The 14137-nt window shown below is 33.3% G+C and overlaps 1 protein-coding gene and 2 pseudogenes across 23 annotated transcripts in view; 2 read left to right on the top strand and 1 right to left on the bottom strand.

Annotated features, from left to right (window-relative positions):
• The window catches only part of NCOR1 (nuclear receptor corepressor 1), a 174125-nt gene that overhangs the window by 121073 nt on the left and 38915 nt on the right, over nt 1-14137 (bottom strand). For all 23 annotated transcript variants that reach the window (XM_023529976.1, XM_011359005.2, XM_011359008.2 and 20 more), the window contains exons 4-5: nt 11743-11932; nt 8476-8658 (exon numbers count right to left, since the gene is read on the bottom strand). In XM_023529976.1, coding sequence (XP_023385744.1) covers nt 8476-8658; nt 11743-11932 — 373 coding nt within the window. The remainder of the gene's footprint in view (nt 1-8475; nt 8659-11742; nt 11933-14137) is intronic.
• LOC105291340 lies at nt 6232-7384 on the top strand (annotated as a pseudogene).
• LOC111738916 lies at nt 6759-6877 on the top strand (annotated as a pseudogene).

The raw sequence follows: 14137 nt of genomic DNA, 5'->3' as shown, positions 1-14137 counted from the left end.
GAATAGAGGGAACATACCTCAACATGACAAAGGCCATATATGACAAACCCACAGCTAACATCATACTCAATGGAGAAAGGCTAAAAGCGTTTTTCCTTAAGATCGGGAACAAGACAAGGGTGCCCACTTTCACCACTCCTCTTCAACATTGTATTGGAAGTCTTAGCCACAGCAATAAGACAAGAAAGAGAACAAAATGTATCTGAATTGGAAAGGAAGAAGTAAAACTCTCATTATCTGCCCAGGACATGCTATGTATAGAGAACCCTAAAGATTCTACCAAAAAACTGTTAGAACTGATCAATGAATTCAGTAAAGTAGCAGGTTACAAAATAAATATTCAGAAGTCAGTGGCATTTTTATACACCAACAATGAACTTTCAGAAAGAGAAATTAAGAAAACAATCCCATTTACAATTGCATCAAAAACTATAAAATACCTGGGAATCAAATTAACCAAGCAGGTAAAAGACTCAGAAAATTATGTCATTGAGAAAAAAAACTGAGAAGATACAAATAAATGGAAGCATATACTGCTCATGGGTAGGAAGCAAACTATAGACTCAATGCAATCCCTATTAAAATACTAATGGCATTTTTCAGAGCTGAAACAAATAATCCTAAAATTTATATGAAACCATAAAAGATCCTGAATAGCCAAGGCAATCTTGAGAAAGAACAAAATTGGAAGTATCTCACTGCCTGATAGTACTGGCATAAAAACAGATACACTGATCGATGGAACAGAATAGAGAGCTCAGAAATAAATCCATGCCTATATGTTCATTTAATATATGACAAAGGATGTTAGAATATACAATGGGGTAAAGACAGTCTCTTCAATAAATGGTTTTGGAAAAATTGGACAGATACATGCAAAAAAAATAAACTGGATCACCTTCTTACACTGTATATAAATGGACTCAAATGGATTAAAGACTTAAATGTAAGACCCGAAACCATAAAACTTCTAGAGAAAACACAGGCAGTAAACTGTCTGATATTACTAACAGTAATTTCTTTTTGGATATATCTCCCCAGACAAGGGAAACAAAAGAAAAAATAAACAAATGGGACTACATCAAAATAAAAAGATTTTGTACAGCAAAGGAAATCATCAACAAAACAAAAAGACAACCGACTGACTGGGAGAAGATATTCGCTAATGATACATCTGATAAGGGGTTAATATCCAAAATATATAAAAACTCATACAACTCAACAAAAAAAACCAAACAATCCAATAAAAAAATGGGCAGAAGACCTGACACTTCTACAGAGAGGAAACACAGATGGCTAAAAGACACATAAAAAGATGCTCAAGGTCGCTAATCATCGGAAAAATGCAAATTAAAACCACAATGAGGTATCACCTGACACCTGACAAAATGGCTATCATCAATAAAATCAAAAACAAGTGTTGGCAAGGATGTGGAGAAAAGAGAACCCTCATACATTGTTAGTGGGATTGCAAACTGGTACAGCCGCTATGGAAAACAGTCTGGAGGTTTCTCAAAAAACTAAAAATGGATCTACCTTTTGACCCAGCAATTGCACCTTTGGATATTTATCCAAAGAAAACCAAAACAACAATTCGTAAAGATCTATGCACCCCAATATTTATGGCAGCACAATTTACAGCAGCCAAGATATGGAAGCAATCTAAGTGCCCATCAACAGAAGATTGGATAAAGAATTTTTGGTTCATATATACAATGGAATATTACTCAGCCATTAAAATAAATGAAATCCTACCATTTGCAATGACATGGATAGACCTAGAGATTATTATGCTGAGTGAAATAAGTCAGAGAAAGATAAATACCATATGATTTCACTTGTATGAGGAATTTAAGGAACAAAAAAAACAAACTAACCAAAAGCAGACTCACAAATATAGTAGACAATTTGGTGACGGACTGAGGGGTGGGAGGGTTGGGGGGCTGGAAGAATGGGGTGAAGAATTAAAGAAGTACAATTTAGTAGTTGAAAGATGGTCACGAGGATGGCGAGCACGGCATAGGGAATGCAGTTAGCATTAATATATTTGCTAGGTGCAAAACCAGAGGCGAGACAGAGCAATTAGGGGGATCATTTTATAAACTACATAAATGTCTACCCAATGTACTGTATACTTGAAACTAATTAAATAAATAAATAAATTTTTTAAAAAAGAAAAAGGGAACAATGAGAGAAGAGAAAATAATAAAACAAAGAACTGGTTCTTTGTAAAGATTAACAAAATTGACAAGTCTTGGGCTAGACTCACTAAGGAAAAAAGAGAAGAGACAAACAAAATCAGAAATAAAAGAGAAGTTACAATGGACACCACAGAAATACAAAGACTATACAAAAATATTATGGAAGGCTATACACCACCAATTTCGATAACCTAAAAGAAATGAAAAAGTTCTTAGAAATATATAACCTTCCTAAAACTGGAAAATCTAAATAGACCAGTCAACAGGAAAGTGAAACAGTCAAAAGTCTACAACCAGATGACTTCATTAGTAAATTCTACCAAGTATCAAATATGATTTAATACTTATCTTTCTCAAACTCGTCTAAAAACTTGAAGAATAATACTTCTTAAATCATTTTATGAGGCCAACATTACCCCTGACACCAAATCCTGGCAAGGATAATACACAAAAAAAGAAAATTACATACCAAAATCTCTGATGAATATAGATATAAAAATCCTAAACAAAATACTAGCAAATTGAATACAACAATACATTAAAAATACATCATGATCAAGTGGGGCTCGTTCTAGAGATGCAAGGATGGTTCAACATACACAATCCGTGTGATACATCAGATTAACAAAATAAAAAATGAAAATCAAGTGATCAAAAAAAAGAGAAATCAAATGATCATATCAATAGATGCAGAAAATGCATCTGACAGATACATCCATTTATGATGTATGAAAACACATAATAAAATGAGTATAGGAGGAAAGTACCTCAACATAATAAAGGGCATAGTGACAAACACTTGGCTAATACTATACTTGACTGTAAAAACCTGAAAGTTTATTTTCTAAGACCAGAACAAGACAAAGATGCCCATTCTCACCACTGTTATTCAACATAGTACTGGAAGTCCTAGCCAGAGCAATCAGGCAAGAGAAAGAAATAAAAGGCATCCAACTTGGGAATGAAGAAGTAAAAGTGTCACTTTTTGCAGACAGCATGATTCTAAATATAGAGAACTATCAGAAACAATAAACAAGGATAGTAAATTTGCAGGATACAAAATCAATATACAAAAATCCATTGTGTTCCTAAGTACTAATAATGAAATATCAGAAAAAGAAATGAAAAAAAACAATTTCTCTTGTGATTGCAACAAAAATTACCTAAGAATAAACTTAACAAAGATTGTGAAGGACCTATACACTGAAAACTACAAGATATTATTGAAAGAAACTGAAGAAGACACAAAGAAATGGAAAGGTATTCCATATTCGCAGATTGGAAGGATCAACACAGTTAAAATGGCTATATTACTTAATATACAAATTTAATGCAATCCCCAACAAAATCTCAATGGAATTTTCACAGAAATAAAACAACAACAAAAAAAAAACACATCAAATTTGTATGAAACCACAAAAGACCATGAATAGCTAAAACAATCCCGAGAAAAATGAACAAAGCCGGAGATATCACACTCCTTGACTTCAAATTATACTACAAAGCTAATCAAAACAGTATACTGGCAGAAAAACAGACACACAAACCAATTGAACAGAATTGAGAGTCCAGAAATAAACCAACATGTATATGAGCAACTAACTTCTGACAAAGGAGCCAAAAACATACAATGTAGAAAAGAAAGCTTCTTCAATAAATAATGTTGGGTAAATTGGAAAACCACATGCGTAAGAATGAAACTATACTGCTATATAACACTAAACATAAAAATTAACTCAAAATGAATAAAAGATCTAAATATAAGACCTGAAACAATAAAATACACAGAAGAAAACATAGGTACTAAACTTAAGGACCTAGGTCTCAGAGAAGATTTTATTAATTTGACCCCAAAAGCAAGGGAAATGAAAGCAAAAATAAATGAATGACACTACATCAAACTAAAAAGTTTCTATGGCACAAAAGAAACCATCAACAAAACAAAAAGGCAACCAACTGAATGGGAGAAGATATCTGCAAACATTACCTCCAATATGGGGGCTAACATCCAAAATACCTAAAGAACTCACAGAACTCAACAACAACAAAAAGAAGAACACAAACAATCCTATTAAAAAATGTGCAGAAGACCTGAACACTTTTCCCAAGAAGACATACAAGTGGTCAGGAGATGTATGAAAAGATGCTCAACTTCACTAGCCATAAGGGAAATACAAACCAAAACCACAATGAGATGTCATCTCACACCTGTTATAATGGCTATTATTAGTAAGATGAGAAAGAAGTGTTGGAGATGATGTGGAAAAAAAGAAACCCTCATACACTGCTGGTGGGGCTGTAAATTTGTACAGCCACTATGGAAATAGTATGGAGGTTCCTCAAAATATTAAGAACAGAGCTACCATATGACCCAGCAATCCCTCTTCTGGGTATCTACCTGAAAAACTTGAAAACACTATTCATAAAGATATATGTAACCTTATGTTCATTACATACACGGTAGTGAAGACATGGAAACAACCTAAATGTCCTTTGATGGATAATTGGATAATGAAGATGTGGTATATGCATACAGTGGAATGCTACTCAGCCATACAGATGAAATATTGTCATTTTTGATAACATGAATGGATCACAAGAGTATCATGCTAAGCAAAAATAAGTCAGATGGAAAAGGACAACTACAAGATTTCACTCATATGTCAGATATAAAACAAAGCAACAAACAAAACAAACTCACAGACAGACATAAAAGAGGGGCATTTAGTTACCAGAGTGGAAGTAAGGTGGGAGGAATTATGAAGAGGGTAAAGAAGGTCAAATGTAAGGTGACAGAGGAGGACTAGAATTTGGGTGGTAAGTGTACAATGCAATATACAGAGGATATATTAAAGAATTATACAATTTAAAGTTATATAATGTTATTAAGCAATATCGCCCAATAAATTTAAAAGAAAAAAGAAAAAAAATGAGAAGCAAAACCATAAAACTTTTAAAAAGACAATATAGTAATCTATTTTAATGACCCAAGGGTAGCCTCATATAAAATCTAAAGAAATTCTGTTAACCAAAAAAAGCACTACTAGGCACTAAATGTAGGCACTAAAACTTTAAAACTCGTAAAAGAAAACATAGGTACTGGAGGATGGTTCAAGGTGGCAACGTAGGACGACCCTGAACTCACCTCTTCCCATGGACACACTGAATCTACAGCTTTATATGGAAGAATTTCCTCTGAAGGAGACCTGAAAACTAACTGAGCAATTCCTTCACAACAGGCAAACGAGGAAAATGCCACATCAAAGCAGGCAGCTCCAGAAGGAACAAAGGAGAGGAGTCGAGTGCTTGTGGAGGGAGCATGAAAAAGCAACATGCTAGTAAAAGGGAGCAGGTTATTAAGTGGTTTGTTGGAATGGCTGAAAGCATAAGAAGCCAAGAAGCTAAACAGAAAACAAATGGGTCAAACACCTGGAAGCATAAGGAGGGAAAACAGGAGAAAAAAGACAAATAGGTGTGAACAGAAGATAATTTCAGATATAAAAATGTTAATGATACATAGAAAATAAAGCTTGTGGCTACAAAAGAAAAAAAACGCAGGTATAAATCTTTGTAATCTTTGATTATGCAACAGTTTCTTAGCTAGGACACCAAACATACAAGTAATAAAAATAGAAAATAAATTTGACTTCATCACAAATAAATACTTGGCCCTGGTGCAACTCCATCCTGAACAGCTATTCTTGAAACAGGAGTCGTTTAGCACCATCCTCCTTCTTTCCCAACTAAGTGCAAGTCACTACCCTATGCTACTTTCAACATACATTAAATTCTCAAATGGATTTCTATCCATTTCTGACTTTTCTAGGCAGTTCCTGCTGTTTTCCACATACTGGGACCACACGGTTTAATTTACTGAGTTTTAACATTATTTTTTAACAGCTCGTAGAGCCTGCCCTGATCGGCACTCTACTTTTGGAATTTCTTAAGTTATTCTATTTTTTAACTTTATTATTATTTTTTTTTTGGCTCAAGTCAAGTTTCTGCCTCACCCCACCCCAAAAATGTGAGAGCCATCTACATATGGAAGAGTCAAAGGACATGGACATGAGCACAGTGAGGTTCCAGAACCATCTTTTCAGTTACAAACTAAAGGCCAGCAAAGAGTATCACTTTAAAGTGGATAATGATGAAAATGAGCACCAGTTATCTTTAAGAATAGTCACTTTAGGGGCTACTACAAAGGATGCATTAAACACTGTTGAAAGAGAGGCAATGATTTATGAAGGCAGTCTAATTAAAGTAACGCTGGCAATTTTAAAACCATCTGTACATCCAATGGTTTCCCTTAAGGGCTTTGAAATAACACCACCTGTGGTCTAAATGTGGTTCAAGGCCTGTACATATTGGCAGACCCACTTAGTAGCTGTGGAGGAAGATACACAATTGTAAGATGAAGAGGAGAATGTGAAACTCCCAAGTATATCTAGAAGTGGAGCTGGGTTTCACAGAAAAAAAGTAAAACTTGATGATAAAGATAACAATGAAGATAAGGAGGAAGAAGCTGAAGAAAAAGTTCCAGTAAAGAAATCTATACAAGTCTACGGCCATGCCACCCTGAACATGACTGATCTCATCTGATCTCGAAAGCTAAGCAGGGTCAGGCCTGGTTAGTACTTAGATGGGAGACCACCTAGGAATACCAGGTGCTGTAGGCGTTAATAAAAAGAAAAAAAAAAAATGAATGAAAGAAATTCATGTAAGATAATTCCAACCAAAAGATCACAAAAACCAAACCAAAATGGAAAAGACTCAAAACCATCAATGCCAAGATCAAAAGGTCAAGAACCCTTCAAAAAATCAGGGAAAAACTCCTAAAACACTAAAAGGTCTAATTCTGTAGAAGATATTAAAGCAAAAATGCAGGCAAGTCTAGAAAAAGCACAATGAACAATCCTGATAAACTAAGAACAATGGTGGGAGACAGGAAAAGAAGAGACAAACATAGTTCATACTGAGCATCGTCAATAATCAACAACAGAATCTTCTATTTAAATTTCAATCCCATTTCTTGATCTGACACCCACTCATATCCCCTTCCAGGCTGGACGTAATCTCACACTCAAAAAAAATTTTGTACATGAATGCTATAATAGCATTATTCATAACATCCCAAATGTCTATGAATTTATGAACAAATAAACAAAACAGTATATTCATGCAATATAATTTTATTCAGCCATAAAATGGAATAAAGTGCTAATATAAGGTACAGCATGAATACTGAAAACATGCTAAATAAAAGAAACCAGACACAAGGGGCCACATATATGATTCTATTTATCTGAAATGTCCAGAATAGGCAAACCCATATAGACAGAAAAGAGGTTAATGGTTGCCAGGGGCTGAGGGGAAAAGGAAATAGAGTAATTGCTAATAGATATGTAGTTTCTTTTCAAAGTGATAGAAATGTTCTAGAATTATATAATGGTGATAACTTCACAACTTTATAAATACATTAAAAGCCACTGAACTGTACACTTTAAAAAGGTGAATATTATGGTATGTAAATTTTTTATCTCAATTTTTAAAAATCTCCCCCCCCCCCCAAAAAACAAAATGACAAGCCACAAAATAGGAGATATTCACTATACACATAAAACAACAAGAGACTTTAGGAAATACTAAAAATAAGAAAATGACACCCCAAAAAATCCACGTAAGGAATATAACCTATAAACAAATTAAAATAAGCTCTCATTCCTAATCAGGGAAATGCAAATTAAAACCACAGGGAGAACTAATTCGTATCCAATTTAAAAAATTATCAAATGAAAAAAATTATCAAATAAAGGCAAGGCTATGTACAAACTGAAACTTGTGTATGATGCCAGTGGCAATGTAAAATGGTACTGCCATTTTAGCAAATTTGGTATCATCTAGCATTTCCAAAGATATGTATACGCTCTGGCAAACCACTGTCATTCCTGGACATATGCCCTAGAAAATCTGTTTATGTGTGAATCAAAAAATATAGCACCATTGAATCGAACTGCAACAAATTAAAAACAACCCATCCAATAAGATCAAAAATAGAATGGACAAATTTTGCTATCAATTATCATACATTCAGATAATATAACAGAGAAAATTAATGAACTAAGGAAACTAATACCAAAAAAAAAAAAAGTCAGAATATACAAGGCATGATTCCTTTTATATAAAGTTGAAAAATATGGAAAATTCAATATTATCTTCTTTAGGGAGATAAACATACTTTCTTAGAATATATTAAGCAGTAAAATCAAACACTTACTTGTTTCTTTTTCAGTTTAAGGATCTGCTGTTCTACTTTTGCAATTTCTCGATCTACACGATCCATACTCTGTATTAACTCTTCCTTTGAAAGTTTTGAAGGTGAAGCATTTTGATCATCTCCACATGCCTGCCCAGAGACTGGAGAAGATGGAGCTTCATGTTTGCCTCCAAATGCTGGATCCTTTAGAGAAGAAAATCAAGAACAATTTATTCCTCACTAATAGCCAACGTTAGTATCAAGAATCTCTTAACTGAAAAAGTCCATTTTAAAACACAGCAGAGCCATGTGTGCTATTTTTCTATATGGCAGTCCTATAGTAGTAACTTTCACACACACATACAAACCCCACTGATGTTTCTACCACTTTTATAATTTAGACATATCATTCACTATTCTGAAGATCTTAAAAGCTATACAGAATAAGATGGCAAGGTAGCTGACTGGCCTTTAGTATAACAATACTGAGATTATAGAGAATTTCTAGGGAAATAATAATACAATCATGACAGGAAGATATCAATTTCTCAAACATTTCTTTGCAATGGTTCTTCAAAAGGTCTGAACATGGAGGATAGAAAATAGTATAAATGCCAGGTAAAAGCTGTGTGTTCTTTTACCTGGCTATGATATGGCCAAGAGTTCCTACGAGAAAGTTTTCAGGCTTTCCAAGGGTCAATACTAAGGAAAAGAAGTCAGAAAAATGACTAAGGAGCTTTTGTTGCTACTATCACCTAGGCCTACCCTCATAAAGGGCAACTAAGCCTGCCCACATTATAGCACATGTAACATCTCTTTAGCCAAATTTGTCATCCTATTCCACCTTAAAAGCAGCAGTGAAATACAGTAGAATAAAAGTCCTTTCACCAAAATCTATCACTCATCAACATACACACACATACACATACACACACACATACACACACAATTAGTTTCCAGTCTAAGTTGACGATATAAGCAATACTATAAAGGAGATGAATTTTAGATTAAGGTACTAGTTTTCTTTAGGCTATAAGAAGCGCCTAGAATAAGCATAGTTCAGACGACTACAGTTGTTCTAATTCTGAGAACGCTATTTTTAATTTAGCAGGGATTGCACTAAATCTGTATATTGCTATAGATAGTAAGGACATTTTAACAATAGTAATCCTTTCGATCCATGTGCATGGTACATCCTTCCATTTATTTGTATATTTTTCAATTTTTCTTCTATGTTTTCAGAGTACAGCTTTTATCTCTTTGGTCTTATTTTTAGATATGTTATGCTTTTAGATGCAATTGTAAATGGATTTTCTTAATTTCTCCTGATCATTGTTGGTGTACAGAGACACAACAGATTTCTGTACATTGATTCTGTATTCTGCAACTTTACTGAAGTCATTTACTGGTTCTAACAGTTTTTTGGTGGCATCTTTAGGGTTTCTTATACATAGTATCTATCATCCGCAAATGAGTGTTTTATTTCTTCCTTTCCAATTTGGATGCCTTTTATTTCTTTTTGTCTGACTGCTGTGGCTAGGACTTCCAATACTACACTGAACAGAAGTGGTGATAGTGGGTATTCTTGTCTTGTTCTGATCTCAGAGGAAAAGCTTTCGGCTCTTCACCACTGAGCATATTAGCCATAGGTCTGTCATACACAGCCTTTATTATGTTGCAATATGTTCCTTCTATACCCACTCTGTTGAGAGTTTTTATCATAGAAGGATATTGAATTTTGTCAAATGCTTTTTCTGCATCTATTGAGATGATCATATGGTTTTTATCTTTTTTGTTATTGTGATGTATCACATTGACTGATTTATGGATGTTGAACCATTTTTGTATCCTTCCAAATGAGCTTTTAAAATCTCTTTCTGCCAAAAAAATTCCATAGCCATATATTACATTTGTGGTAACTTATTCAGTCATAGAAGAAGCCCTTGTTCAATATATTATTTTTTAAAAAATATTACAAAACACTTCTTTTAAACACATAAACTACAACACCAATATTTCATATGGTGAGGTGAGTCTCAAAACTCCCAGAAGCTTAGCTCATTTCTAGCTTATCACAAAAAGATTTTCCCCACTTATTAATCTGAAAATTTTCAAATTTACATAAAAGTTGAAAGGTGAGTATCATGAATATTCATTCTTCATCCAGAATCACTGGTTGTTAACATTTTACTATATTTGTTCTCTCTCTACACATACATAAACACCTACCTTTTTTCATTTGGCTGAACTATTTAAAAATAAATTGTAGACATATTCACTATCTTTTAAATCACTTTTCACTACATAAAAACTCAAAGAAAATGTGTGGGTATTTTTTTTTAACTGACATCAAGGTGGAAAGGGCCATTACTCATAAAGGTAAATAAACTTTATGGGAAAGAGATTTAATAACAAAAAGAAGGGGAGGGTAAGATATATTAACACATGATAGTAAAGGTGTTAACACTTTATTATGAGTTTCAAAGAATTAGTTTATTCTCTCTAAAATAAATATTTATTTAATATCTACTAAGTACCAGGAACTTCCTAATCTGCAGATGTAACAATAAGCAAAAGGGACAATTAAAAATGATAAACTGAGAAACAAACTAAGGGCATAATGCACAAACATGCATTTCGCTAAAGGCAAATAATAAACACAAGAGAAAAAGCGGTTTGATCTTAACAGAACCTTCTCATAAATCTATAATATACATTGTTTGAAATGTCATGAAACATAGCTACACACTAAAATTAGTTATCTCCAAGATATAGAATTACAGCTAAGTTTTTTCCTTTTTATTTGCAAGTTTCCTAAAGAACATATTTTTTACTATCTTAGAAAACAATGTTTTTTCTTCATAAAAATTATAAGCACAGTTAAACCTTACCATGTTTTCTCGTATGTAGCAAGTTAACAAATTGCAAGTAAGTTTCACAAGATTAACATTTAATTTAAATTCAGTAAAACTGTGGTAGCTTTGAGTACCTCAGCCCACATTTTACAGCCCAGCAAATCAGTACAAAATGCCTGAGAGTTATTCAATAACAATTTTTTTAGAACAGTCAAAACTGTTTCATTTACCAAAAAGCCAAAAGTACTGATTTTCAAAGTCTAGCACAGTAAGTCTGTGGTTTTTAGTTTTGTTTAACAAAATTTTTACTTTCCCACAGCACTAACCTTTAGAGACTGGTGTAACTGGACTTTCTTTTAAACATGGTGCCTGAATATGGCTAAATAAACATTAGAGACCAACAACTCCATAGGGTAAGAGAACAAATATTTACCTTCTTAGCATCTGCAGATCTCAAACCTTCTGGCAGTGTGTGCACTAAAGGTAACACTGCAGCACTGACGCGCTGGAAATGGGAATCAGAAACCTGCTCCAGACGTGGTCGTTTGGATTCCAGTGAATCATGATCCACCGGAGATGGGCCTGGGTGAAACTGTTCATATCCAGTTCTTCTTTCTTGAGGCCTAATACAAAGAAAATAAACACTTGAAATTTTTTAACTGATGTATGATTTCCTGCTAATATCCTTCATTGGACTTTGAAATAAATTTTAAAATTATGTTTACTTTCAAAGTCAACTCCTCCCCACCCCTTTCCCAGAAGAATATATACCTCACTATAAAGTACTATCAAACTTCAAATTCTAATAGAAAAAGTTTCTTCAAGGGTGGTGGGAGTGCTGGTGGTAAAGAAGTGACAGACGTAACAAAAGATTTCAATTTGCAGAAAGTTTTAAGTTGCTGAAAAAAATCCAAAAAATAATATTTTTAAACCGATGCCATAATAATTGAATTCAGTATAATCTAGACTAGAAGAACATTTTTAACCAATAAAAAGCAGGAAAAAAACAAATCTAGCAATTGCTACATGGAAAGATAAACGACTTGAGTTATGAGGTAATATGAAGACTTTAAAAAGTCTTTGAGTGGAAATGCAACATTATATAACATCCCCATTTTTTAAAATTCACAATTATGTCACAAAGAACAGTGAAGTAGGAAGCTCCAGGAATAAGACAAGGATGCCTGTTTTTGCCACTTGTATTTATTAATATGGTGTTGGGAGTTCTTGTTAGAGCATTAGACAATAAAAAAATAAATAAAAGGCATCCAAACTGGAAAGGAAAAAGTACTTTTATTTGCAGATGACACAATCTCATATGTAGAAAAAAACACTAAAGAATCCACACAAAAAAATGTTAAAGCTAATAAATGAATAGAGCAAAGTTACTGGATACAAAATCAACATACAAAAATCAATTGTATTTCCATATGCTAGCAATGAATAATCTAAAATTGACATTAAGAAAACAATTCTATTTTTAATAGTATCCAAAGAATAAAATAGGAATAAATTTGACCAATGAGGCTCAAGACATACACACTGAAACAACACAAACACTGCTGAAAGAAATTAAGGAAAAGTTAAATAAAGAGTAAGACATCTCATGTCATATATTGAAAGATATAACACTGTTAAGACAACAATACTACACAAAGCTATCTATAGATTCAATGTGATCTGTATCAAAATCCCAGTGACTTTTTTTGATAAACAGAAAAACCCACATAAAATTCATATGGAATCTCATGGGACCCCAACTAGCCAAAACGATTTTAGAAAAGAAATACAAAGTTGGAGAACTCACACTCTTCAATTTCAAAATTTACTACAAAGCTATAGCAATCAAGAGTGTGGTACTGACATAAGGAAGGACACTATCTTCCCTGGTTGTCATACTCTAACAGTCTTCCGTGGCACATACAATGATTTTCCACAGGGGATACCAGCATAAATAATTTTTAAACAATCAACTTCCAGAGATCCTGAAATTCCATATATATACACCTTACATAAAAACTGGCCTACCAGATAAGAAACTAGTGGTTCTCCTTTCCCTACTTCTTTTTCATAATTGTCCTTCTCTCATTTTACAAAAGAAAAGTTTAAGTCTCCCTCATACACTAGAGTAATAACCCTCAAAATATAAACACCTCCAGAGCAGCAAAAAAACAAATCCTTGTGCAAGATAACAGTTCTCAAATTTCTGCCTTCAACAAAATTGAAAAACTTAAGTTGTTAACTGCTATTTTCACAAATAAGTATGAAATAGATAAATTAGACTTCACCAAGATTAAAAACTTTTGTACATCAAAGGACACCATCAAGAGAGTGAAAACACAATCCACAAGATGGGAGAAAAGGTTCTAAATCAGGTATTTGATGAGGCTTTAATATCCAGAATATATAAAGAACTCCTACAACTCAATAACAGACAAAGACCACCCCACACAGAAAAGTATGTGATTTGGGACATATACCTCAATTATTTGTGGACAAGCTTTCTTGGTACTTTCATCATCATAAAAAAATAAGAATAGAGGAAGCATTTATCTCAGTCTGTTGAAATCTTGCTTCCAGGTGTATCCTCTTTTTGGCTCAAATAAATTTTATAAAAATTCAAAAAAAAAATAGAATACATGTTGCCTTCCTTCTGGCAATAAGTAACATTTTTAAAACAGCCCCATCAATCTCATTAATGCATGGATGCATTTCCATAAAATTTTACTTCCACTTAATGTTTCTCATTTTCTTAAATGATTGTTTTGATCAATCTTATAATAATAATTATAATGTAATAATTATGATATTTCAGGCCAGAATTTTTT

Source organism: Pteropus vampyrus, unplaced genomic scaffold, assembly GCF_000151845.1.
Source record: "Pteropus vampyrus isolate Shadow unplaced genomic scaffold, Pvam_2.0 Scaffold44, whole genome shotgun sequence".
NCBI lineage: Eukaryota > Metazoa > Chordata > Mammalia > Chiroptera > Pteropodidae > Pteropus > Pteropus vampyrus.
This window is presented reverse-complemented; position numbering and strand designations above follow the sequence as displayed.